We start from the raw sequence: 27,334 nt of genomic DNA on the forward strand, positions 1-27,334 counted from the left end.
CCCGCGCCCGCCGCAGCCTGCGACCCCGCGCCGCGCCGCAGAGGGCGGCATGCGGGACTACGACGAGGTGACCGCCTTCCTGGGCGAGTGGGGGCCCTTCCAGCGCCTCGTCTTCTTCCTGCTCAGCGCCAGCATCGTCCCCAACGGCTTCAGCGGCCTGTCGGCCGTGTTCCTGGCGGGGACCCCCGAGCACCGCTGCCGCGTGCCGGACGCCGCGAACCTGAGCGGCGCGTGGCGCAACCACAGCGTCCCGCTGCGGCTGCAGGACGGGCGCCAGGTGCCCCACAGCTGCCGACGCTACCGGCTGGCCGCCATCGCCAACTTCTCGGCGCTCGGGCTGGAGCCGGGGCGCGACGTGGACCTGGCGCAGCTGGAGCAGGAGGGCTGCCTGGACGGCTGGGAGTTCAGCCAGGACGTCTACCTGTCCACCATCGTGACCGAGGTGGGTGCCCGCGCGGCCCCCGGGCTCGCGCGCCCCGCCCGGGTGCACGCTGGATGCTGTCACTCCCCTCCCTCAACACTCAACTGCCTGGTGACCGGTGTCCTCCGCGCCAGGCGGCTCAGAGCCCTTTGCGAGGTGACTTCCAACCGGAGTGTGCCCCTCGCAGCACAGACCTGTCCGGCCTCCCATTCTGGTGGCCGCATTGAAGAGGGAACCAGGAAGACCCTGGTGGCCCCTGGGAGACACTCCAAGGCCCTGAGGGGGCATTACTTCCTCTGGATGGAGTTGGGAGGGGTGAGCCAGGGCTTGGACCAAGGGGCTGTCACCGTCTTTCCTCCAGTCTCTTGGTATCCGTTCAGAAAAAAGGAAATACTCCTCTTTCTTGAACTTTTAAAGGAAGCATGTGTATAAAACTGCCTCTTCCCTCTTCTCTCCAGTTTCTCCTTCCCCCATCTATCCTCAACCCACAATGACAATCTGGTCATGCCCTGTAAGAAATTGTGTCCCTTTTGCCCATGGCCACTGGTCAGTCTTTTGGGATCCGTGCATCTGGAGATCTGTTCAGGGTGACTTGTGTGTGGACCTGGAATGTTTTCTAAGGTATTCTCTGGCAAAGTCGTGGTCCAGATTTAGTTAAAGCATACAACCTGAGTGCACAGGGAGTGGAGGAAACTTTCCTTTCATATTTCCCAGCCCCTTGGATTTTTCATTTTGGGCTGCTCTGTCTGTTCCCTGGCCAGCCTGTTGGAGCTGGATGTGTGACATGATGTTAATGGTGCTTGTGCTTTATGTCTTATTCAGACACCGGCTCTCTAACTCCCTGGAGTTCCAGCTGAGCTGGAGGAGCCGGCAGTGACAGAGCTCTCCTTGATAGGCACTGGGTCACCAGGTTCACTAAGTGTCAGGATGAGGGATTCGCAGGTTAGAGAAGGTTTCCTGAGGGAGGAGGCCTCTCAGGGAGTCTGGGGTGTTCAGCTCAGCAGAATCCTGAACGGGAGGCCCAGGTGCAAGAGCTGGAAAATACCCAGCAGGAGGGCAGAGTTCTGGAGGGTGGAGAACTCAGGGGTGGGTGCCACAGGTCCATGGGTCCACAAAGAGTTGGAACCTTCATTTGTTTCAAATCCTGGGTTCTAGCCCCACAAGTAAATCTGTGACCTTCCTGGAAGCCACTGAGAACTGAAGGCAGAGGCTGTCCCGGGGGTTGCAGGCAGAAGCCATGGAGGAGAACAGGATACAGGAGTTCCTACAAGTTCTAGTGGCCGCAAAGAAGAGGAAGACAGTGAGGTCAGAAGCAGCTCATGGCATCTCCTGGGGTCTTGCCTTGACCCCTGAAGATCCCCTGATGTATTCGGGTCCTTGGCTCCTGCCCGGCTGCCCCCGTCTTGCCTTTGCCAAGTGCTGGTAGCATCGATGCACTCACTCCCAAAGGTCAGCTGTGCCGGATGGCCTGAGCCTACCTTGCTGCCAATGTCAGTTTTTCGTTTTTACATTCAGACCATCTATTTAGCTGTCTTAGCAGTTCCGTGAGCATTGTGTGCCCTTTCACTTACTTGCAGGTTGTCAGTCTTTGCAGGGAGGCGAGATTAATACTTTACTTAGCTCTGTTGCGGGATATTGGAATGTCTGACTTTAAAAATTCAAAGCTACTTTTTCCTCTCAGGAGAACAGTTGCTGTTGGAAACTGCTGCATCAACATTCTGATGGCTTTTTCTAAGGCCCATTTTCTTTCAACCCAGACCTGGCTGGGTTGCAGCAGCTAATTAGTCTCATGCCTGCTAAACACCTCCAAGCCTTGCCCTCTGCCCCAGATCATACAAAGAGGTGTTTGTAAGTACAGTGGTGTTGGATTCCTTTTCGTGTGTGTGTGTGTGTGTGTGTATGTGTGTGTATATATATATATACATATATATATATATTTTTTTTTTTAAATAGGGGCTCACTCTATCAGACTAGAGTACTGTGGTACAATCATAGCTCCCTGCAGCCTCAAACTTCTGGGCTCAAGCGATCCTCTTGGCTCAGCCTTCAGTCCCAGTAGCTAGGACTACAGGCGAACGCCACCATGCCCGGCTAATTTTTTAATTGTTTTTTGTAGAGGCAGGAGTCTTGCTATGTTGCCCAGGCTGGTCTTGAACTCCTGGCCTCAAGAGATTCTCCCATCTCAGCCTCCCAAATACAGGCATGAGCTCCCATACCTGGCTTCCTATTCATATTATTCAGCCAAAGACTTGAATCTCAGGCCTCCTGTTTGGTTTTCTTTTCCCTTTGTTTAAGTTAAAATGTATACATGTAGTACTAAACTTTGTGGTAGCTTTAGATCAATTCCTGACACAAGGCTGTATTCAGAGGGAAGTTCTCAGGAAAATTTTTATTGACTGGGTTTGTGAATAATTTAAGAAATCATCTGTACAGTTTGACAACTGAAGAAAAACCAACGGTTTAATTCTTAGAAGGGAAATTTGAGAGTGGCTAAAAAGGATTGACTGTAATATCGTGAAGGAAATGTGATTTCCCACCTGTTAACTGGGGCTTGGTGCTATGTGGATCTGGAAGGAGATCTTGGGACTGGCAGAAGGAAGGGGACATTCCTTAGGAGATGAAAGAGGTTTGTGCTTACATGTTCCAGGAATAGCTTGGTGGTCCACATGCTTCCAGGCTGGCCCCTCTGCTGGCCCTTCAGTCATGCCTGGGGTGCTGGGCAGCCAGCCAGCCCATCCTTCAGTGCTCCACAGCCCAGGACTGCCCCCTCCTCCAGGAACGTGGGTGATTTCTCAAGTGGCCTAGGCTGCCTGCTTTTTGGTTTCACCATGGCTCAGCCAAGCCTATAGGCAGAAAGGTTCCTTTTTTTTTTTTTTTTTTTTTTGAGACAGAGTCTTGCTTTGTTGCCCAGGCTAGAGTGAGTGCCGTGGCGTCAGCCTAGCTCACAGCAACCTCAATCTCCTGGGCTCAAGTGATCCTACTGCCTCAGCCTCCCGAGTAGCTGGGAGTACAGGCATGTGCCACCATGATGCCCAGCTAATTTTTTCTATATATATTAGTTGGCCAATTAATTTATTTCTATTTATAGTAGAGATGGGGTCACACTCTTGCTCAGGCTGGTTTCGAACTCCTGACCTCGAGTAATCCGCCCGCCTCAGCCTCCCAGAGTGCTAGGATTACAGGCGTCAGCCACTGTGCCCGGCCCAGAAAGGTTCCTTTAGAAACTTTTTTTTTTTTAAACAGAGTCTCTGCTCTGTTGCCTGGGCTAGAGTGCGGTGGTGTCAGCCTAGCTCAGAGCAACCTCCAACTCCTGGGCTCAAGCAATCCTCCTGCCTCAGCCTCCTGAGTAGCTGGGACTACAGGCGTGCACCACCATGCCTAGCTAATTGTTTTTATTTTTAGTAGAGACTGGATCTTGCTCTTGCTCAGGCTGGAGTGAGATGTCAACCAATCCTCCCATCTCAGCCTCCCAGATTGGTAGGATTACAGACGTGAGCCACTGTGTCCAGCATAGAAACTTCTAAGCTGGCGCCGAGGAGTCCAGGCCTCCTTAGCTGAGACCTGGCAGTCCTCTGCATCGCCTTGCTCCCTGCCCGCCTCTGCTTCCCAGAGCCGCCTGGTCCAGGCCTCAGCAGGACTCCCACTCACTCCCTATAGTCCTGGACTAGCTTTTTATCACCCTTGACTCAGGTGTAGACAGACAATCCTGGAAAATGGGAGAGCCCTCACTGGTACCAACAGACCTGCCCTGAGGAATCGCCATGGCAACCTGGGAGTGGGGCAAGGGCTGGGTCTGGGCTGGAACCCCCAGAGAGGCCTGGAGCTCGTGCCTTGCTGCTGTCTGTGCCTTTGCCGACTTCTCTCACTTGGGAGGCTCGACCCTCATCTGTACGTTTGCATCTTATGGGAAATCAGAGAAGCCACTTGCTGGCCCCTACAGCCCCTGTGCTGACAAATCACAGTAGACACGACTGCCCCCGAGCGGTCAGATTGAGCCCCTCACGAGCTAGCCGAGAGCCATCACCCTGGGTCAGAGTTCTGACAGTTGGCACAAAGCAAGGCATCAGGGAACAAAGAAAATACATTTATTCTGGAGAATGGAGTTTAGATTTCATCTGGACTTTGGGCAGCTGGGCCAGGAATAAGCCCAAAGGATACCATGATTGACACCCTGTGTGTTTATCCATTTACCCACTCACCTGGGTACCAAACAGCTCCTGAGCCTGTCCCCTGCGCAGGGCACCGGCTGGCAATGTGGGGATATGATAGCAAACACCTCTTTTCTTTGCACTGAGCACCTTGAGGCGAGGCTTCACGGTTACCTGTAGCAGGAGGTGGGGTGAACTGTGTGTAGCAGCACCCGGCGTGTAGTATAACACGCGGTGTCTGCCACTGTGTCTGACCGTCGGCGCGGTCAGGCTAGGTGCATCTCAGGGGAGGACGTCTGCCTTAAGGGCACAGACCCTATTTCTTTTCGCTTCCAGCCAGTTTACAGGTAAGAACATTTAGTCCCAGGGAACTATGTTGTCTCTCTACTTCCCATGACTGAAATGCGGCACTCATTAGCATGAGGTACGAGAGGCACAATTCTTCCTCTTTTAAAAAAGTTTAATGACTGGCCGGGCGCGGTGGCTCACGCCTATAATCCTAGCACTCTGGGAGGCCAAGGAGGGAGCATTGCTCGAGGTCAGAAGTTCGAAACCAGCCTGAGCAAGAGTGAGACCCCATCTCTACTAAAAATAGAAAGAAATTAATTAGACAACTAATATATATAGAAAAAATTAGCCGGGCATGGTGGCTCATGCCTATAGTCCCAGCTACTCGGGAGGCAGAGGCAGGAGGATCGCTTGAGCCCAGGAGTTTGAGGTTGCTGTGAGCTAGGCTGATACCATGGTACTTACTCTAGCCTGGGCAACAAAGTGAAACTGTCTCAAAAAAATAAATAAGTAAATAAGTTTAATGGCTTTATTAATACATAAATTGCGTAAAACCTGCATATATCTAAAGTGTGCAGTTTGAAAAGCTTGGCAGGTACATCTATACACCTGCGAAGCCATCGCCACCCGAAAGGCACATTTCTCATCGGAACGAAGCGCGAGTCTAGGCCCTTCGCCAGCGTCATTTCCAGGCACCGTTCAGGTTGGACCTGCTCTCGCAGCTCGCCCAGAGGGGAGGTGGTGACTCCAGACCTGTGACCTGAGCACATTCACGGTTAACATTGACAGCTGTTGTCAGCAGCCAGCACAGCCCGTCCGGGGTGCCTGGAGGCGTCAATAAGCTGCAGCCACTTCGGTCTCAGCTGGGGAGCCCGGAGCTCAGTGTGGAAACACCCTACTCTCAGGCCACTGTGCCCTGGTTCCTCTGTGGACACTTCAGGCGGGGGGGGGGGGGGCCGGGGGACTTAGCCTGGTCTCGGGGGCTTCTCCTCCCATCCCTGCTAAGGGGGCCTCAGGCCGTGCCCTGGAGCTGTGCTGTCCACCTGTTGGCTGGCAGGTGGGTGGATGGACTGCTGGGTGGGACCTCATGCGTGCCTGCCCTGGGTTCATGTTTGAGACCTGCCATGTTTCCTGCCCCTACTGTGCTCACAGCCCCCCTGAGGCTGGTGGAAAAGAAGTGTTAGCACACGTTCGCTTGTGGAGGGCCAGCGCCAGGCCTGAGCGTTGTCCAGGACTGTGGGGGGGCGGCACCGCTAACCCAAGGGGTCACACACTTGCCTAGACTAAGGACAGGCTGGGCCCAGCTGGGAGGTGGGGCAGAGGAACCCCAAGAGACACTCTGGCACCTGTCCCAAGGTGAGCACTGCAGTCACCCTGTCCCTGCACCCCCAGAACTCACTGTGGATGCCACGTGGCTCTCCAGCTCGGCCCGCCCTGCCGGTCCCCAGTCCTCGTGATAGACCTGAAAAGAAACGGCTGCTGACCCTTTGTTCATTTTTTTTCTCCTTTTTTGCTACAAAAGTAATCCATGCCAGCTGGAAAGTAGATCCCATCATGCTCAAGAGTGGCCATAGCTATGATCTGGCACCTGATGCTCAGCCTAACGGCAGAGGCCTGCACCTCATCCTTGATACCCTCAGCTTTGTCCCCCCGCCTCTGCCACTCCCAGCTTTAACAGCCATATGTGGGTGGGGTGAGTCTGCCCCAGGAGCACCCACCCACCGCCCAGAGAGAGGGAGTCTGGGTGTCGACACTGGGGGCCGTGGCGGCCCGAGCGCTCAGTCTGTGGTCTCTGACCCTCCTGGTCCTGCCCGTCTGGGCTTCCTCTGCGCAGGGTGGAGGTTGCCAGCCCACTGTCAGCCCCTCCAGGTGCGTGCTTGTTCCAAGTGGAGAGCCAGTGGCATGCCTGACTTCAGGGGCTCTTTTTTTTTTTTTTTTTTTTTTTTGAGACAGAGTCTCACTCTGTTGCCCAGCTACAGTGCCGTGGCGTCAGCCTAGCTCACAGCAACTTCAAACTCCTGGGCTCAAGCAATCCTCCTGCCTCAGCCTCCCGAGTAGCTGGGACTACAGGCATGTGCCACTATGCCCAGCTAATTTTTTCTATATATTTTAGTTGGCCAATTAGTTTTCTTTTTATTTTTAGTAGAGACGGAGTCTTGCTCTTGCTCAGGCTGGTTTTGAACTCCTGACCTTGAGCGATCAGCCTGCCTCGGCCTCCCACAGTGCTAGGATTATAGGCATGAGCCACCGCGCCCAGCCTTGCGGAGGCTCTTTGTGTACAGCCCGAGGGCTGCCCTGTGTCCCAACCCCTCCAAGAGGTGCCCAGGGGCTGAGTGCGTACCCTTGCCAGCAGGGCAGGGAAGCAGACTTGCTTTTCCCCATGTCTCTGGCCATGAAGAGCTGCTTTGTTCCAGGGAGCTGCACGCTCTCCCTGCCTCTGTTCATGAGTGGGGCGCTGACAGGCTCCGTGCAGGGCAGGCTGGCAGCCTGGCGCCACGGGTCTGCGTTCCCAGGAGGGTGGCTGTTCATGTGAGAAGCCTGCAGAGGTTGTTACTTAGTGCCGTCTCTCTGTTCTGGGAAACATTTTTCTGGGAACCACCAAGTTTCTTGTTTTGGTTTTTTCCTCCCTTTGGCTCCTTCTGAGGCTGAGGCAGCCTCATGTGTGAGTGTCCGGCTACTTCCCTTACGGACCGCTTTTCCTGTCCATAATAACTGTCGAGTGCTGGAAACCCAAGCAACGCAGCCCATTCCCTGCTCCTGTCCCTGTTTTACAAATGGAGAAATTAAGGCACAGTATTGGTGGGAAGTACTTGTCTGAAGTTGGACAACCATTTAGAGTAGAAGCTAAAACCTAGTTTCCTACATCCTAGCTCACAGCTTTCAGCTATAACTGGGCCTGGTATTTTTTTTTTTTTTTTGAGACAGTTTCACTCTGTTGCCCGGGCTAGAGCGCTGTGGCATCAGCCTAGTTCCCAGCAACCTCAAACTCCTGGGCTCAAGCGATCCTTCTGCCTCAGCCTCCCGAGTAGCTGGGACTACAGGCATGCGCCACCATGCCTGGCTAATTTTTCTATATATTTTTAGTTGTCCAGCTAATTTATTTTTATTTTTAGTAGAGATAGGATCTCACTCTTGCTCAGGTTGGTCTTGAACTTCTGACCTCGAGTGATTAGCCCGCCTCGGCCTCCCAGAGTGCTGGGATTACAGGCGTGAACCACTGCGCCCGGTCTGGGTTTTACATTATTGGCGTGCAGCATCAGAGATTCCAGCTCTGTCACAAGAAGGATCCAGGGCTTATTGGCCTCGAGTGGGAGCCTGAGCAGAGCTGAAGGAACAGGTCCAGGAGGTGCAGTCTGGGCCCTCTGGCCTCCGTCCCTTGCTGGATGCCTGGACACCCAGGGCCCTGCTCTGGAACACTCCTGTGCTGCTCTTGCCAGCGGCCTGGACCCCACTGAGCAAGGGCACCTGCCTCTTCCACAGCCCTGGGCTCCGCTCAGGGTCTTAGGAGCAAGCACCAGAGGTCCTGCCTTCTGGGTTGGCACATGGGCAGCGCACTCGCCCCTGCCGTCTCCCCTCCTCACGATGGAAGCAAGACAGTGAGGCCCATGGAGCCATGGAGACAGGGTGGGGAGGCAGCCTGCTCTCTGCCTACCGCCCCGGTGAGCGTGGTCTGGCTGAGTGAGCTCGCACACGGAGACCAGGCGGGGAAGCAGGATGCTCTGGTTTCGTTTTCTAAGAAGCCTTACATTTAAAACCTTTTTAGAAGAAGCGAGTGACACCCCCCTTTGCTCCTCTTGCAGTGGAACCTGGTGTGTGAGGACGACTGGAAGGCCCCCCTCACGATCTCCATGTTTTTCGTGGGGGTGCTGGTGGGCTCCTTCGTGTCGGGGCAGCTCTCGGACAGGTAAGGCGCCTGCCTCCCGCTGCTTTGACCCATTTCTCGTAAGCAGGTTCTTGTGCAATTCCGAAGTTTTTGACTCAAGGACCACCAGTGGCTTCAGGAATCCCAGAACCTTTGTGATCATACACAAAATGTTAGAGATGCTCCGTGAGCATTTTTCTGCAGGAAGGTCTGTGGCTTTCATGGAGTTCTCAGGAAGGGTCGTTATATTGCATCTCCCGACTCTGGAGCGTCTGGGTCTGTCGGAAAGCCTGAGACGGGAAGAACAGGCCTCAGCAAGGCTGTGGCCAACTGGCACGTGTGACGCAGCCACCGAGTCACAGGGCCACTCCGCGGGGAGGAGTCCCGGCATCCTCCGGCTGACTGAAGTCTCTCGTCTAGAAGTTCAGGATGAGGACGCCGTCCTGCCTTTGGAGCGAAGCCATTCTATCCTACTGCTCAGCTCAGGGATTCGACATGTTTGGGTCTGCGGGTTATTGTCTGTTTCCGAGAAGGCTTTCCTTGTGAAAAAGTTAAATATGTACGTTTCTCACTAGAGTTGTCTTTTCCAGAGTGTCATGTAGTGGTTTTTTTTAAAAAGAAAAAAAGTCCTACGGTCATCAGTGAGCATTAAAGAGTCCATTAGATGATGACCACAGATCGATGACTCTGGCTGAGCCTGAGACACCTGCCTCTTTGGAGGAAAAGCCTTTGCTTCCCCTGATCTTTAACCTTGTAACAGCATGGGATTTATTTAGTTAGGTAGGTATGTAGGTAGGTAGGTAGGTAGGTAGTGAGTTACTGTGTTGCTGTGCTAGAGTGCTGTGGCGTCAGCCTAGCTCACAGCAACCTCAAACTCCTGGGCTCAAGCGATCCTCCTGCTTCAGCCTCCCGAGTAGCTAGGACTACGGGCATGCACCACCATGCCCAGCTAATATTTTATGTATACTTTTAGTTGGCCAATTAATTATTTTCTATTTTTAGTAGAGACGAGGTCTTACCCTGGCTCAGGCTGGTCTCAAACTCCTGACCTTGAGCGTTCCACCCTCCTCGGCCTCTGAGAGTGCTAGGATTACAGGTGTGAGCCACCGCGCCTGGCCTAATTTATATTTATTTAACAAATGCATAGCATCTAATATACACCAGATGCTGTTATAAATACGGTATAGATTTAAAAAAAAAACCAAATAGTTTGATTCTCATAACCCTGTGAAGTAGGATCAGGAGAGTGAAACAGATGGGGTTAGATAACTTGCCCAAGTGACTTCCCCAGGGCAACTCAGCTGGCAGGTGGCAGTGTCAGGATTTGGACCTGGTTAGTTTTGTTCCTCTGCTTTGCACGGACTCCTGTTCCAGGTCCTTGCTCTCCTGGAACGTGCTTTCTATTTCTAGCAAGGCAGAGTGTATGGGTCAGCTAACTGCGGAGGTGGTTGTCATCCTTGGTCTTGTTAAGTGACGCAGAGAGGCGCAGGGCGTGGAGGAGGGAGCGTCTCACAGGGGAGGTCAGGGGAGACGCCCCGAGAAGGTGAAGCGTAGGCCGAGAGTTGAAATATGAGTAGAAATCAGCAAGCTAAAGGGGTGGACAGAGGAAAGAGCGTCCCTGGCAGGGAGAACAGCATGTACCGAAGCTCAGACTCAAGGAGAGGCACGGGACAGAGAAGGTCCATTGTGGCAGAGATGCAGAGAACGGAGAGCGCTGTGGAGTGAGTCAGGCAGAGGCAGGAGCAGAGGGCAGGCAGGGCTTTCATGGTTCACTGTTAGGAGGCTGCACTTCAGCCAGGAGCCATGGGGAGCTATTGACAGCTTTTTATTATTATTATTATTATTATTTTTTTTTTTTTTTTTTGAGACAGAGTCTCGCTTTGTTGCCCAGGCTAGAGTGAGTGCCGTGGCGTCAGCCTAGCTCACAGCAACCTCAAACTCCTGGGCTCGAGTGATCCTTCTGCCTCAGCCTCCCGGGTAGCTGGGACTACAGGCATGTGCCACCATGCCCGGCTAATTTTTTTTTTATATATATATCAGTTGGCCAATTAATTTCTTTCTATTTATAGTAGAGACGGGGTCTCGCTCTTGCCCAGGCTGGTTTTGAACTCCTGACCTTGAGCAATCCGCCCGCCTCGGCCTCCCAAGAGCTAGGATTACAGGCGTGAGCCACAGCGCCCGGCCTATTATTATTTTTGAGACAGAGTCTCACTCTGTTACCTGGGCTAGAGTGCCGTGGCATTAGCCTAGCTCACAGCAACCTCAAACTCCTGGGTTCAAGTGATCCTCCTGCCTCAGCCTCCCGAGTAGCTGGGACTACAGGCATGTGCCACCATGCCCGGCTAATTTTTTCTATATATTTTTACTTGTCCAGCTAATTTCTTTTTTCTTTTTTTTTTTTGTTCAGTAGAGATGGGGCCTTGCTCTTGCTCAGGCTACTCTCGAACTCCTGACTTTGAGCGATCCGCCAGCCTCGGCCTCCCAGAGTGCTAGGATTACAGGTGTGAGCCACCATGCCCGGCCAGCAGTCACTTTTTGTATAGGGCTAAGGTTTAGCCTTCTTCATGGCATATTAATAAGTCTAAATTCAAGAGCAACCAAAATAAGCCTTGGTTGTCAAAGCCTCCTGTCTGACATGATCGAGTTGTATTTATGGGTGTGAGTTACGAGAGCAGCGCAGCTCTGAGAACCAGGTTGATGTTTCCCGTTTCTGTAGGGGTGTGTGTGTTTGCCACTTGGTTGACAGACTTTAACAGTGAGCATGTCCGGCCCCGACTCCAGATTGCCGAGGACTGGGGCCAGGTGAGGGTCCCCAGATCTTTCTCTGCCGCCACCCCAGGGAGCCTGGGGAAGGGAAAGGGTGGAGGTTCCCCCTGCCTGCGCTGTGGTCAGGGCTCACCCTTGGGCGCCAGGCAGAGCTCTTGTTGGAGAACTTGCAGGGTAATTGGCCTTTCCTTCTAGGCCAGGGTTTCTCAGTGTTCACTCTACTAATATCTTGAGCCAAATAATTCTTTGTTGTAGGGGGTTATTTCAGGCGATTTAGAATATCTAATAACATCACTAGCCTCTGTTCACTTGGTGCCAGTAGCATCTCCTGCCCAAGTTGTGACAACCAAAAAAAAAAAAACCAAACTGTTGTGTTGGGGAAAAAAACTCCAAACTCTCTCTTACGTAGCTGTCAGGCTCCTGCCCTCCTCCCTCAGTCTCTTGCCGCACAGCCGACTTGGCTGGCGCCATCAAGCTCCTGTCCCTCACGCCCCTCCAGCCACGCTGGGAGGCTCTTCTCAGAGTCTGAGGCAGTCCCCACCCCACCCCGTGCCCCTCCTTGACCACACGGGTCACTCAGAGTCCCTGGTGTACGAGACCCTGGTTCCTGTGACTTTCCTTCATAGCACCGGCCAGAAATTGGCAAAGAAAAGGTGTCAGCACAGGACTGAAGTTGGTCTCAGCCACTAAGTGTCACTGGAAGCTTGGTCCCTGTGCTTTTCATCCTTCATTGTCAACAACGATTTTTCCCCATCTCAGTGTCCTGTTGGTGACCTGTGACCTTCCCTGAATGCTCAGTTCCCCACCCTCACCCCCAGTCAGGAAAGCTGCCTTTGTGGTGTCCCTCGTGCACCTGGAGCTGTCCCTGCATGTACCCGCCTCAGCGTGCGGCTGTGTGCTCAGCAGCGTGCTTGTGTGATTGAAATGTGATTCCAGGGCTGGGCGCGGTGCCTCATGCCTGTAATCCTAGCACTCTGGAGGCCAAGGTAGGAGGATCATTTGAGTTCAGGAGTTCAAGACCAGCCTGAGCAAGAGTGAGACACTGTGTCTACTAAAAAAAATAGAAATTAATGGGATGACTTAAAAAAATATATAGAAAAAATTAGGCGGGCATGGTGGCGCATGCCTGTAGTCCTAGCTACTCGGGAGGCTGAGGCAGAAGCCTAGCTTAAGTCCAAGAGGTGGAGGTTGCTGAGAGCTAGGCTGACGCCATGGGCACTCTAACCCAGGCAACAGAGTGAGACTCAGTCTCAAAAAAAAAAAAAAATGTGATTCAAGCCAGGCACGGTAGCTCCCACCTGTAATCCCTGCACTTTGGGAGGATAGCTTGAGGCCTGGAGGTCAAGACCACCCAGGGCAACATAGCGAGACTCTATCTATACAAAATATTTTAAAAATTAGTGAGGCTTGGTGGCGGGTGCCTGTAGTCACAGCTCCTGGGGAGGCTGAGGCAGGAGGATCATGTTAGCCCAGGAGTTGGAGGTTGCAGTGAGCTTCTGATTGTACCACTGCACTCCAGCTTGGGCAACAGAATGGGACCCTGTTCAATAAAAACTGTTTTTTAATTAAAAAAATAAATAAATAAAATGTGATTTATGTCTGCCTTACAAACTGTATGGTAAACTATTTGAGGGCAGAGATGGCATCTTCATTTAGAGATCTTTCCAGTGTTTGCTATAATAGATGCTCAATAAACATTCATTGAGCAGAGGTTGTGTCTGCCAGGCTTGGCCAAATTCAAGCTGAGTATATTGCTTCCCACTAGATTGACTTCTTCCTCCTGCTTGTGGCATTCTCTTTTTCTTTTTTTGAGACAGAGTCTCACTTTGTTGCCCAGGCTAGAGTGAGTGCCGTGGTGTCAGCCTAGCTCACAGCAACTTCAAACTCCTGGGCTCAAGCAATCCAATCCTGCTGTCTCAGCCTCCCGAGTAGCTGGAACTACAGGCATGCGCCACCATGACCGGCTAATTTTTTCTATATATATTAGTTGGCCAATTAATTTATTTCTATTTATAGTAGAGACGGGGTCTCACTCTTGCTCAGGCTGGTTTCGAATTCCTGACCTCAAGTAATCCGCCCACCTCGGCCTCCCAGAGTGCTAGGATTACAGGCGTGAGCCACTGCGTAACGGCCTAGGCTGACTCTTAAAATAATCACTTCCATGTGAGTTTGTGCATCCTTGGCACAAGTTTAATCTCGACCACTTAAAATATCTTTTAGTTCACTTTATAGATTCTCCTTCTATCCCTTTTTCTGCCTTACAGTTTATCCACTGAAGAGCCCGGGCCATGCCTTGGCCTCCCAGAGTGCTGGGTTTACAGGCGTGAGCCACCATACCCGACCCGATTCTTTTTTAAAAAATATCATTATAAATGTCTAGATTTAAGCATAATTTATGTGTTTCGATCATGATCATCATTGTGACACTGCTCTTTGGTGACCTGGGTGCCAGACCACACATCTGTCTTGGGGAGTGGGGACAGGGAGAGCAAGACTGGCACCAGGTACCCTGGTGGCACGTGCACGCCTCTCCCTAGATGGATCTGGGGGTGCCCGTCTGGGCGGAGCCCATTCCTACCACCTGTTTCCACCTGATTCTCCATCGCTCTCCGTCCTTCCCAGGTTCGGCCGGAAGAAAGTGCTGTTTGCCACCATGGGCATGCAGACGGGCTTCAGCTTCCTGCAGGTCTTCTCCAAGAACTTCGAGATGTTCATCGTGCTGTTTGTCCTTGTGGGCATGGGCCAGATCTCCAACTACGTGGCGGCATTTGTCCTGGGTATGGCCACCAGGTTGGAGCTGAGTACTTAACCCTGTGTCTCACCGTCCTCCCACCACCTCCTTTCTGGAGACCTCTGTGATGTCCCTCGAGGGAAAGTGGTCTCTAGCAAAGCCAGCTGCAGCGTCCTGGCGAACCCTGTGTATAGGCCGGGACACTGAGCACACAGCTGGCCAGCCTTAGGTCCCCAGCAGTGTGGTGGTCTGCCTTCCGACTTCCAGGGCCTTTCTGGCCTCCAAGGTGTGGCACTTTTTAGGACTCGATGGACATTTTACTGAGACTCCCCAGAGATCATCCGCTTGAAAAAGGGCCTGGCACTGTCCAGGACCGGAATAGTCGGGGAAGGCGGGAGGCGCGGTGCGAGAGGGGCCGTGGCTGGCCGGCTTGCTGTGGAAGAGGCCGCCTGTCTGCAGCGCCTTTGCTGATGGATCTGCAGAGCAGAGTCGGTATTCAGAGCACACACTGCTGAGGGCCGCTGCAGGGCTTTGGCTCAGACCTTAGCTGGCCTTGTGTCACTGAAAAGTGGCCAGTGTCACTGTGTGGAGGAGTCTGACTCTCGATAGTAAGGTCTTTGGGTTCCTTGGGTTGCATTGTTGAAAGGATTGTTTTTTAATTTTCACACTTAATAGCATGTTTCCTCCTTGAAGGGTATGAGTCAGTACAGGTGGCATTAGTACTGATTTCACCTTCAATGAATTCTTCTTCATATGAGGATCAAAGGGGCCTTGTATGGCATCCTGAGCACATGGCTTAGGGAAGCGGTGACATTGTCACGGGAGAACTGTTGCCACGGCGCCCCCAGGAGTCGGTCATACTAGACGGAGTTCAGAATCCCGTCCCCTCCCCCGGGGTTGGGAACTTAGAGATAAATCTGGTTGTTTTCTTGTCTGTGTGTCAAAAGCGATAACCATAGAAGATTAATAAGGAAATAACCCAAATTAAAATGCTCACTGACTCCTCCCTTGTTTTGAACAGGAACGGAGATTCTTGGCAAGTCGGTCCGCATCATATTCTCCACGCTAGGGGTGTGCATATTCTATGCGTTTGGCTACATGGTGCTGCCGCTGTTTGCTTACTTCATCCGGGACTGGCGGATGCTGCTGCTGGCGCTGACGGTGCCGGGGGTGCTGTGCGTGGCGCTGTGGTGGTGAGTGTGGCCCCCGCCTGGCGGGGCGTCCGCAGGGTGACGTCTGTCTGGCCCTCGCTAGGGGGCAGCAGCAACCCACAGATCCTGGCTCCTGGAGACGGGAAGGGTGGATTATTTATCAGCGGTTTCAGAATGTTTTCTCCACACTCAAAAGAACCAAAACAAAACAGAGTCCCAAGACATCAACAGACGTGTTCTCAGCCCTGTGCCACGTTGGTCTAAGTACAGGGACAAGAGAAAGTAGCTGTGAGAGGATGGGGTCCAGCGTGACCTCTGGGAGGTTCCCAAACCGCAGGGCAAGACCGCCCAGGCCCCGGCTCTGGCTGTGCGTGGCTGAGGCTCGTGCCACAGGTGCTGGGGAACGGGGGTCGCCAAGGCGAGATTCCGCAGGGGGCTGCGTGGTGGAGGCCGGGCCCCACCTGTGCCTCCAAGACAGGAGCCGGACGAGCGGAGCAGAGGCCGTTGCACAGCTAGCGGGAACACAGCACAGGAGCCGGGGTGGAATCGCCCCTTGCAGGTGGGGAAGGTGAGACCACCAGCTCCGCAGGGAGCATTCAGGGGACAGTGGAGAGGAAGCAGCACGTCACGACCAAGTGGGAGGCTGCCTGGTCACAGCGAGATAGAAAATACCTGCACAGACTCAGAGCACTCGGGCGAGAGTCTGGCAAATCTGTCAGATGACTCGGGGGTGGGGTGAGGAGAACACAGAGCCTCAGAGGCCAGTGCAGAAGCTCCTGTGGGTGTCAGGGACGGGGCGGGGACTGTGGTGGGGTCCAGGCTGGCCTGAGACATCCGCAGAAGCTGGGCTTTAGGAGCCTGCCTTGCCCTGACTCCCCAGAGCCGGGGGGAGGGGGGGGAGGGAGATACCACCACGCTTTGGGAATGGAGGTGGCCGGCCAGCGTGGGGACCCCATCAGGGTGCACAGGGCCCTCCAGATTTCGTGCCCTGCCGTGTACGGAAGAGCTCACACTTGAGGTTGTCGCTGGGTGTGGACCGTCTCTCTGCCTCGGGCCTGTGAGCACCAGACATTCCACAGACCCAGCTCTGGTTCTGAACCTCGTTCCCCGTGTCCAGCTGTGCCGTGTGTGCCCACGTCCAGTTGTGCCTTCTCTCGTGTGTTGTTGAGCAGGACAAACCATCAGAACCTGCCACTGCACACGTCGACCCAAGGCAGTCCAGGTGGCTGGCTTCTCCAGTTTACAAAGAGGACGTCATGAACATTCCTAAGTGCTTAAAATCTCGTTCCAGATCACACTTTTCTTGTCTATCCATCAACACTGATGAAGTCAAGGAGTGCCTAACATGAGATCATTGTACACACTATGCTTCATTTTCTCTTCAATGGGAAATAGAAGTGGGCTACATGATGTGACATATGGAGCAGCTGCAGCTGCCTGAGGACCAAGAAACAATATGCCTAAGCTGTAGCTGTTTTCTGAGGATTTCAGAGTTCTTACTGATACCATGTGTTTTTAAATGTTTTTATTAACCTGTAATTTTAATAAAGTAGACACTTCCCTTATGAGTCATTTTGAGAATTTTTAATTATATTAGAATCACATTCAATAAATACTTTTTCTTCAGCTAAAAAAAAAAATGTCTGTGCTCTGCTGCTCAGCCGTGGGCGGGGGCCTCACCGAGATGCTCCTGTGCTTCCAGGTTCATCCCCGAGTCCCCGAGGTGGCTCATCTCTCAGGGGCGATTTGAAGAGGCCGAGGTGATCATCCGCAGGGCGGCCAAGATCAATGGGACCGCCGCCCCCTCCACCATCTTCGACCCGAGTGAGGTGAGCCCAGGTGGGAGCGGTGGGGGGGGCGTGTCGGCCATGATTTGAGGGCAGCCGTGCCCGGCCGCCCCCAGGGCGGGCCCGGGTAAAACCCAGAAGTTGGGGAATAGGTTACTACCGCCTCACGCTTTCCAGTTTTCCTGTGGGTTTTAGGTTTTCCTACTTTATTAACTTCCTTTCTAAACGATCATATGTTTTTACCATTATTTTTAATAATAAACACCTTTTATGAGCAATAGGCCTTTTACAAAGTCATCGTTTCTTGTGCCTAAGGTAGTTTGTCGTCTTACAAAGCTCGTCCAGCCTGTGAGACGTAGCACACGGATGGATTCGGAGGTGTTCGGTCTCTTCCCACCCTCCCATGGCCAGTTGTCACCTGTCCTGTCCGAGTCAGGTCCCGCTCACTGCTCCCCCATCCCATCCCGGCCTGCAAAGCCCGTGCTCGGGCACCAGGAGAAACTGCTTGGCTCTGCTTGGTTCCCGGCTCTGGCTTTTCCTTCCCGCCCCCTCTCCTCTGCCCTCCCTGCAGCAGGCGGTTTCCCTCTGTCACAGGATGGTGAGGAGAGATCCGAGCTGTAAGAGCCGCTGCATGGTTCGGGGCGTCTCTCTCATCTGACGGGAAAACGAGGCACACTGGCTGTGGAGCAGCCACCACAGTCACTTAGGAACACTTGGGGCTCGGGGAAGAGGCCGGCGGCCACGGACAGCCCCACTGGCTTCCCAGGGAGGGGTCGCTCGGCCGCACTGGCCAGGGCCCTGCTGCACAAGGGTCAGGGCAGGCGTGCGGGGAGGCTGTCCAGCCAGGGTCAGTCTGGGTGACCCACGAGCCCCACAGGATCTGGGAGGAACCGAGGCTGTTTCAGGGGATGCTTTAAGCCGAGAGTTGACCTTGTGCTGAACTGCTAACTCAGGAACAACAAGCCCCAAAGCTGGGTTCGCTTAAGAAAGCAACCTCGGTGTGTTTAGACGTGTGGTTTATTAACTGCCTTGGCCCTGCCAGATTTCATAGGAAGTCACTCTGGGTGAAACTCAGGTCAATTTTCCTGTTTTTCTATTTCAATATTTTCCCCTGGAAGCGGACCAATAACTACTTGGTATAAGGACTCAAAACATTAATTTAAAAAAATATATCAGATCAGTAAAGTCCACAGCCAGTTTCTCTCTCTGACCCAGAGGGCGGGGAGCCAGGCTTGGGAAGGAAAGCTCAGGCCTCCCTGGAATGTGGCCGCTGGCGGGAGGATGAAGCTGAGTGGTGTGGAGCTGTTGGCTTGGCCTCCACTTTGCTGCACCCAAAGTAGGGCCTGGGCGCCAGCTTTTCCCTCTCGTTCTCGTTCACTGTTACGGACAGGGCCTGGGGGAGCTGTCAGCAGCCCAAATGCAGTCACCGCACTTACTGGTCTTTTCAAGGAAGAAATGCAACACTCCCAGCTCTGAGATGCAGACAGCTGGGACGCAGGGTTTCAAGCATGTTGTTTGTCATGTGCTCCGAGTCTCTGACCCTCTCTCCTTCCCGCACCCTTATTGTATCGTCCCCGCAGCTACAAGACCTGAGTTCTAAGAAGCAGCCGACGCACAGCATCCTGGATCTGCTCCGAACCCGGAACATCCGCATCGTCACCATCATGTCCATCATCCTGTGGTGCGTAAGTGCCGCCTGCCTAAGGCTTCCAGACGAGCCTCTGCAAGTGGCCGCTGGGCCTCTTGTGCTGCCTGAGGCTTCCAGATGAGCCTCTGCAAGTGGCCGCTGGGCCTCTCGTGTATAGACACACCTCAGACCGAAACTGAAAGGGTCATGCCTTGTGATGTATGGAAGAAATGGACATGTCACAGTTCTTTTTTTTTCTCCTGAGACACTCTTGCTCTGTTGTCCAGACTAGAGTGCTGTGGTGTCAACCTCGCTCACAGCAACCTCAGACTCCTAGGCTCAAGCAATCCTGCTGCCTCAGCCTCCCGAGTAGCTGGGATTACAGGCATGCGCCACCATGCCCGGCTACTTTTTTCTATATATTTTTAGCTGTCCAATTAATTTCTTTCTATTTTTAGTAGAGATGGGGTCTCACTCTTGCCCAGGTTGGTCTTAAACTCCTGACCTTGAGTGATCCTCCTGCCTCGGCCTCCCAGAGTACTAGGATTACAGGCGTGAGCCACCATGCCCGGCCTGTCATAATTCTTAATGTGATGCAACCTCAGAAAAGAAAAATGAAAACTATTGTGGAGGCTATTTGGGAAAATATGGGATCTCTGGGGGTCTCTCCAGGTCCTAAGGTGGATCCTATTCCCTGGGGCCTTGATTAGTTGTTCCTGTCCCTTACCCCCTCCTGCCCCGTCACAGATAGTGGCTAAGGAGGACAGATAGAACTTCTAAGAAGGATCTGAGTGCAGACACCATGTCTGTTAGGCTACCGAGGCTTCTAAGTGCTTTCTGGTAGCATGGAAGCAGGACATGCTCCTTCTGGGACGTTCAGAGTCAGGGCACAGCCTAGACGTTTCGCCAGGGTCCTTCTAACTGGGCATCTCACAGGGTGTCAGGAAGGGATTTGTGAGTCACCAGACAGGGAACACATTGAGTGCCCGGATAGCTTCTGCTCAGTGGCCAGACCCTGGGGATTGCAGGTGACTCCCCGAGCCTGCTGGGTGGGTGGTGGCAGGTGGGTGAGGAGGGCAGTCTCATCTAGCGTCCAGCGGTGGGGCACTGGGCGTTTTGTGCGTTGCCCGTTTCCAAGGAGGGACTCAGGATCCCTCAGGGCAGTGCTCCCCGAGTCTGCCCAAGCCAGGGCCGCACACAGCGTGCACCTGCTGTGGCTCACCCAGACTCTTCCCCGGGCTCTGGGTTTCCCAGGGACTCCTGTACAGACTCTTTTTCTTTGTCATGCCAGCTGGGTTTTCAACCTGCTGCTGAGTTAGAAACATTCTAATCCATAGAGATCCAGTTTGCCAAAGAGTGTGGGTCATCAGTAGGGAGAAAGCTTGCTGGGGACAGGGCCCAGGCCAGGGACATGGTGGGCATGCGGACAGGAGACAGCCTGGCCCACTGCTGGGAGTCCCCTCTCTCCTCCTTGGGTGCGGGGGGGGGGGGGCGGGGGGTTTGGTGTCAGCTGCCTCTGACCAGCCGCTGCCTGGCCGGGTGCCACTGACAGTCTTTAACTCAATGTTGTCCCTTATTTTGTCTCTTCCCTCCAACCCTGTCACACCTCACTTGGTATGTGCCTCCTTACTCATTCCCTAGCTCCTTCTGCAGTTGCTGGATTTGGGAGGTTCTGTAAATGCTTTGGCTTTGTGTTTTTAAAGCCAAAAGGCGGGTTGGAATTTCGTTCAACGAAGTCAGTCTGTGTGAATTATATAAGCTGTTCTGCTGTGACACTTCCTACGTGGAAGGCTCTGGCAGGACACCAGCACGGAGTTCTCGCTGCACCACGCGGGCGGGAGAAGTTGTCTTCTGCTCTGTGAAGTCAGGTGCAGAGTGGTTTGGAATTTACTGAAATAATCGCATTTTACAAGTTGCTTAGGTCGGGAGAGACGTGGATACTGTTCTTCCAGCTGCTTTCTTCTGCGTTCTGTTCCAGGATGACCATATCTGTGGGCTATTTTGGGCTTTCCCTTGACACTCCTAACTTGCACGGGGACATCTACGTGAACTGCTTCCTCTCGGCGGTGGTGGAGGTGCCGGCGTACGTGCTGGCCTGGCTGCTGCTGCGGCACCTGCCCCGGCGCTACTCCATGGCCACTGCGCTCTTCCTGGGCGGCAGCGTCCTCCTCTTCGTGCAGCTGGTGCCCCCAGGTAGGGGCCGCGTGCGTCTGTGGTCTGGGGTCTTCACTGAGCTGCTCGTGCTCTGCTGGGCTTCTCCCCCAGTTAATGGAGAGAATGAAATCAAGCCCCTCACGGCTCCTTGGCCTGTGTGCAGACTCGGCCTAAAAACCAAGATCGCCTCTTGGGATCAGAGCACCCCTGACGGCCTGGGCTTCGGGGGGTGGGAAACAGCAGCACTGGGGGCTGTGGGTTAATTGTACTCTTTCCCAAGTTACTGTGTTCATATTTATTTTCCACTCCAGAGTAAGGGGGAGGAGAGAGCCACCCCCATTGCTTTCTTTCCTGGCCCTGTCTTATTTATTTATTTATTTGAGACAGAGTCTGGCTTTGTTGCCCAGGCTAGAGTGCCATGGCATCAGCCTAGCACAGAGCAACCTCAAACTCCTGAGCTTAAGCAGTCCTCCTGCCTCAGCCTCCCAAGTAGCTGGAATTACAGGCATGCACCACCATGCCCAGCTAATTTTTTCTATATATATTTTTAGTTGTCCAGATAATTTGTTTCTGTTTTTAGTAGAGACAGGGTCTCGCTCTTGCTCAGGCTGGGCTCAAACACCTGACGTCAAGCAATCCTCCCGCTGCGGCCTCCCAGAGTGCTAGGATTACAGGTGTGAGCCACCGCGCCTAGCTTGTCTTATTTATTTATTTAGCAAGTAGCTATGGGTGCCTGCCATAGGCAAGGCTCTGTGCTTGGTGCTATGCAGTACGGAAGGAAACAAGTCGGCAGAACCCCAGGCCCTCATAGTTTACACCCTAGTCGAGAAGACCAACAACAAACAAGTAAATAAAATGCTTAAAATAGTGCAGACTGTGCTACCTTCTGTGAATAAAACCGAAGGGCAGCAGGGAGCTAGTTTACATAAAGTCGTCACAGACCATGTGCCTGAGCAGGGGCTGTTCAGTGGACACATATGTGGAGTGACAGAGAAAGCCATGGAAAAGTCTAGGAGGACATTTCAGGAAGAGGACACAGCAAAGGCAGTGACCCTGAGCAGGGAACGAGCCCGGCACATCTGAGCAGAAAGAGGAGCTGGATAAGAGACAGGGCCGCACAGGCAGGAGCAGGATTCTATTTCTGGAGCCGTCTTGGTGTCCTTCAGATGGGTGGGAGGAGGCCACGTCTGACAATTTACAGAGCTGGGCCCTCCTCTGGCCCTGTGCCCAGAGTCCTCAGTGTCCCCATGGATTGGGGGCCTCTGGTGGGCTCTCTCAGGCTGGGCACATTGCACAGGGACAGTCCCCAGGGGTGTGTGGCAGAACAAGCCAGAAATGATGTAGCCAGGTCACAGTGGGCTCAGAGACCCTCGGCCACTCACAGTGTCTCTCGTCAGCACAGGGAGAAGGATAGATGGGAGGATCATCCCGATGATGCTCTGTGAGTTTTTGAATAGTACGAAAAACATGAAATGAGTTAGAACTGGATTCTCCAATCTTGTGAAATCCATTAATGAATTCCGCTGTGCCTGCGGCATGAGGTTCTGGGTGACAGCTGACTCCTGGCAGACAGGTCTTGAATGACTTCCGGCCTGGAAAGCAGGGCGGGAGACTGAGGAGCTCGCTCCAGTGGTCTCTAGGCTGAGAAAATGCATGTCCTCATGAGCTGCGGTCCCCGCCTCCACCCAGGCATCAGCGTGGAGGGGAGTCTTGGCTGCAGTCCTTCATCCCACAGTAGGAAGTTACAGACACTAACCCACCCCAAAAAAAGACTGGGGGAGAAAGTACATTTGTTCAGGCAAACAAGAAGTGGAACTCTGAACAGTGGTGTGCTGTGGGTTGGCGCCTGCTCCCGCCTTCTTTCCTTTGCTCTGCAGACCTGTACTATTTGGCTACGGTCCTGGTGATGGTGGGCAAGTTTGGGGTCACCGCTGCCTTCTCCATGGTCTACGTGTACACGGCTGAGCTGTACCCCACCGTGGTCAGGAACATGGGCGTGGGCGTCAGCTCCACGGCCTCCCGCCTGGGCAGCATCCTGTCTCCCTACTTCGTCTACCTCGGTGAGTGGTGCGGGCAGGTGGGCTGGGAGCTTTAATGTGAGTGGAGATCGCTTGTTGGCAAGAAAGCAAGCGCCTACAGCAAACGTGCTGGCCTGTGGCCGGGGAGGGCTCTTCCCGAGTGGGCTGCCAGGGAGACGTTCACTTTCAAACGGAAAAACTGCCGATAGACTCGCTAGAAAGTGATGAGAAAATTAGAAGGTTTTGTTGCTGTTTCAGCCATCCCAGGCCTTCCACCAGAGACTAGATTCCTTTACCCTCTGAAACTACACAGTAGCTCAGCGAGCCAGTGGAGAAATTTCTTGGAATCTGCGTTAAGAAGGAACAGGAGGGGGAAGGTGTCTGCTTGAGAGGAATGATGGATTGGGAATCATTCTCACCAGGGCACTATGCAGCGGTTTTATGTTGTGTGAAGATCTGCCTTTTACGTAGCAGGGCCCCAGTCTTTCCTTCTCAAAAGCGTATCCTCACGGCACTGCCATCCCCTGCACGTCCCCAGGTAGGTAGGTGGCACCTGCCCTGAGTGCCCAGAGAGCTCTGTGGACATGCCAAATAGATCTGACAAGCAGAGACAGCCTGTCTAGGCTGGGCTTGGTAGCTCACGCCTGTAATCCTAGCACTCTGGGAGGCTGAGGCAGGCAGATCGCTCAAGATCAGGAGTTCGAAACCAGCCTGAGCAAGAGTGAGACCCTGTCTCTACTAAAAATAGAAAGAAATTAATTGGCCAACTAAAAATATATAGAAAAAATTAGCCGAGCATGGTGGTGCATGCCTGTAGTCCCAGCTACTCAGGAGGCTGAGGCAGGAGAATCCCTTGATCCCAGGAGTTTGAGGTTGCTGTGAACTAGGCTGACTCCACCACACTATAGCCTGGCTGACAGAGTGAGACTCTGTCTCAAAAAACAAAAAAACAATAAAAAAAAAAAAAAAGAAAGAAACAGCCTGTCTAGCCCAAAGGCAAACCGAATGGGTCATAACACATCTACAGAGGTGGCAGAGCTATTCCTGTCCCTGGCCAAGTACTTTGAGTTCCTTGGAAACCCAACATTGGGAAACAGGAGTAATCATCACGGCTCTGCTCCCCGAACTCCTGCCCTGTGCCTCGGGGCCCTGCTGGGCCTTTGGAGAGCTCTGGGCGTGTCCCTGCCGGCCCTGGGCTCCGAAACCAGGTTCTAGTCTGGTGTCCCAGCCTGCAGGCGGTGCTGGGACTGAGAAGGACGGTGATCCTTATAGAGTCCTGGAGGTATCAGGGATGGAGAGAGACCAGGTCTAACCGCAACCCCGGGCGGGGCTCTGTCTGCTCTGCCGCAGGCGCCTATGACCGCTTCCTGCCCTACATCCTGATGGGAAGTCTGACCATCCTGACCGCCATCCTCACCCTGTTTCTCCCAGAGAGCTTCGGCACCCCACTCCCCGACACCATTGACCAGATGCTGAGGGTCAAAGGGTAAGACGGGCTCCTTCTTCACAGTGGTGGTGATGCCCTCGGTCTGGGCCAGGTCCAGGATCCCTTCATGGTAGAGGCCCCCCCCCCGGCCCCCACCAAACTCACAAGTGCATGGACTAGTTTAGCAATCACAGGGTTATAAATAGCGGGGTGCTTACAGCCTGTGCTCTCTGGTCTGATCTGGGGCGGACGTGCCGCCACGCACATCTCCATGGCAGCGTGAGGAGAAACATCTCAGAATCCACTGCATGATTTCTTTTCCCCCCAGTGAAGATAGCCTCAGTTCTTGGTTGGTTGTTCTGAGACTGGCAGGCATCTTTTTAAGATGTGTTACTAACGTTTGTTTTGCCTGTTTTTACAGAATAAAATACAAGCAGACTTCAAATCACAGGAGGATGTTAAGAGACGGCGAAGAAAGCCCAGTCATCCTTAAGAGCACGGCCTTCTAACGCAGGCTCCAGTGAGTGAGGGACGTGAGAGGAAAGACTGCGTCTCGTCGGCCCGGCCCGTGCAGACGCGGAGCCCTTCGGGGACAAAGGCCATTACTGTTCATTCTCTTACCTGTGTCTGGCTCGCTGGCGGACGGCCGCCCAGACACAGAGGCCGCGTGGAGTCCCCGAGCACCACCTTCCTCTGGGGACACCGTGGCTGCCTTCCGACCACTTCAGATCAGTCCTGACGTTCGTGACGGTGCACTCGACACTTCCTAAGGAGTTGATAATTGACCAGAGCCAAGGGGGATTTGGAAGAATGTGAGAAGAATCTGCTAGATTTACATTTTAATTCTAGACAACCTGAAAAGGCCCCTAATAAAACTGCAGGCCTAAGTCCCCCCACCCTTCCTTCTAATGGTGACCTTTAGAGGAACAGAAATAGTTTCCCAGGAAGTTTGATTTCTCACCTTTACTTGGTTACAAATGACATTAACTAGGACAGTCCCTACCCAGGGCAGGAGAGCACAGGGTCTGGGTAGAGCTAACGGCACTTCGAGACGGAGAGTGAGCAGGTGCAGAGTACGGGGCGGGCAAGTGCATTGTGTGCGAGCTCTTGGGCTACTCGGTGTGACGCTGGGTGGGTTTGTTTACATCTGATCAAAGCACTGGGCTTGTCCAGGCCCATACGAAAAACATCATTAGATCCACTATTCTTGTTTTCCACTGCTGTGTGAATCAAACCTCCTCACTACTGTGGCTTCTTGGATATGGTTTGAAGGAAGTGTATTAGTGAGAAAGAGAGACAAGCAACTTTGTCTTTTCTCTGAAAACTGCAGTGGGTTTTGTTTTGTTGTTTTATTTGTTGTTGTTGTTGTGTCTTTTTCTCCTTAAGTTATTTGCCTTTCAGAATAGACTTGGGGAAGGCTGGTTCCTTAGCCTCCTGGTGTGTGTCCTTTCCTTTCTCCTTTCCTTTCTCCTTTCCTTTCTCCTTTCCTTTCTCCTTTCCTTTCTCCTTTCCTTTCCTTTCCTTTCTCCTTTCTCCTTTCCTTTCCTTTCCTTTCCTTTCCTTTCCTTTCCTTTCCTTTCCTTTCCTTTCCTTTCCTTTCCTTTCCTTTCCTTTCTCCTTTCCTTTCTCCTTTCCTTTCTCCTTTCCTTTCCTTTCTCCTTTCCTTTCCTTTCTCCTTTCCTTTCCTTTCCTTTCCTTTCCTTTCCTTTCCTTTCCTTTCCTTTCCTTTCCTTTCCTTTCTCCTTTCCTTTCTCCTTTCCTTTCTCTTTTCCTTTCTCCTTTCCTTTCTCCTTTCCTTTCTCCTTTCCTTTCTCCTTTCCTTTCTCCTTTCCTTTCTCCTTTCCTTTCCTTTCCTTTCCTTTCTCCTTTCTCCTTTCCTTTCCTTTCCTTTCCTTTCCTTTCCTTTCCTTTCCTTTCCTTTCCTTTCTCCTTTCCTTTCTCCTTTCCTTTCTCCTTTCCTTTCTCCTTTCCTTTCCTTTCTCCTTTCCTTTCCTTTCTCCTTTCCTTTCCTTTCCTTTCCTTTCCTTTCCTTTCTCCTTTCCTTTCTCCTTTCCTTTCTCTTTTCCTTTCTCCTTTCCTTTCTCCTTTCCTTTCTCCTTTCCTTTCTCCTTTCCTTTCTCCTTTCCTTTCTCCTTTCCTTTCTCCTTTCCTTTCCTTTCTCCTTTCCTTTCCTTCTTTCCTTTTGAGACAGGATTTCACTCTGTTGCTCAGGCTGAAGTGCAGTGGTGGCATGATTATAGCTCACTGCAGCCTCCAACTCCTGGGCTCAAGTGATCCTCCTGCCTCAGCCTCCCAAGTAGCTGGGACTACAGGTGCATGCCACCATGCCTGGCTAATTTATTTTTATTTTTATTTTTTGTGAGGATGAGATCTTGCTGTGTTTCCCAGGCTGGTCTCGAACTCCTGGCTTCAAGTAATCCTCCCACCCTGGCCTCCCAAGGTGCTGGGATTACAGGCCTGAGCCACTGCACCTGGCCTGTGTCTTTTTTTTTTTTTTTTTTAACTCAGAATCACTGCAGCAATGGTCTGCAGTTGGCACTGGTGCAAGGCCTTTCCAGTTTTATCCTGTGGCACTTCTCTGAGTGCCAGAAACAATGTGATTGTGTGTATTCCTTGTGTGATACCTAATCGGGGAAAAATTATAAAGAAATTTAAATTGTTCACAGTCTTTCAGAGCTGCTCATTTGAGTCATGTAACACTATCAGGAAATATTCTGTGTTCAGTAGTTGCCTTCTCTTTGCTGATTATGCTACCATAGTACTTACTACTAAAGCATATGCTTCAGTAGGTAAAAAAAACAACAAAATAAACCAACCATAATTTTGTGAAAGCTACTGATGTGCCTTTGAAAATGAGAAAGTTTTAATAAGTAAAATGATTTTTTAAATAATAGCAACTGCCTACAATCTTTATTTCCCAAAGTTGGTGACCTTGTGCCACACCATCGCCGGACT

General features: G+C 52.6%; 1 protein-coding gene across 2 annotated transcripts; it reads left to right on the forward strand.

Annotated features, from left to right (window-relative positions):
• On the forward strand, positions 1-27,272 carry LOC105869948 (organic cation/carnitine transporter 2). 2 transcript variants are annotated; one of them, XM_012762115.3, is made up of 10 exons: positions 1-442; positions 8,658-8,761; positions 14,108-14,262; positions 15,238-15,409; positions 17,070-17,196; positions 18,735-18,835; positions 20,760-20,974; positions 22,813-22,995; positions 24,304-24,439; positions 24,801-27,272. In XM_012762115.3, exons 1-10 carry the CDS (start codon positions 50-52, stop codon positions 24,886-24,888), a joined length of 1,674 nt encoding a protein of 557 aa, XP_012617569.3. In that variant the 5' UTR covers positions 1-49; the 3' UTR covers positions 24,889-27,272. The 2 variants fall into 2 exon arrangements, with proteins under 2 accessions (XP_012617569.3, XP_075852133.1); XM_075996018.1 differs by lacking the exon at positions 1-442 and having other exon boundaries at positions 5,874-8,761; positions 14,108-14,275.
• Positions 27,273-27,334: the final 62 nt, after the last annotated feature.

Source organism: Microcebus murinus, chromosome 21, assembly GCF_040939455.1.
Source record: "Microcebus murinus isolate Inina chromosome 21, M.murinus_Inina_mat1.0, whole genome shotgun sequence".
NCBI lineage: Eukaryota > Metazoa > Chordata > Mammalia > Primates > Cheirogaleidae > Microcebus > Microcebus murinus.

Excerpts from the sequence above, each read along its gene's own strand:
- LOC105869948 (XM_012762115.3), top strand. The coding sequence starts at position 50 with ATGCGGGACTACGACGAGGTGACCGCCTTCCTGGGCGAGTGGGGGCCC. Across the intron at positions 443-8,657 it reads TGTCCACCATCGTGACCGAG|TGGAACCTGGTGTGTGAGGA; the intron begins GTGGGTGCCCGC and ends CTCCTCTTGCAG. Across the intron at positions 17,197-18,734 it reads CCATCTTCGACCCGAGTGAG|CTACAAGACCTGAGTTCTAA; the intron begins GTGAGCCCAGGT and ends TCGTCCCCGCAG.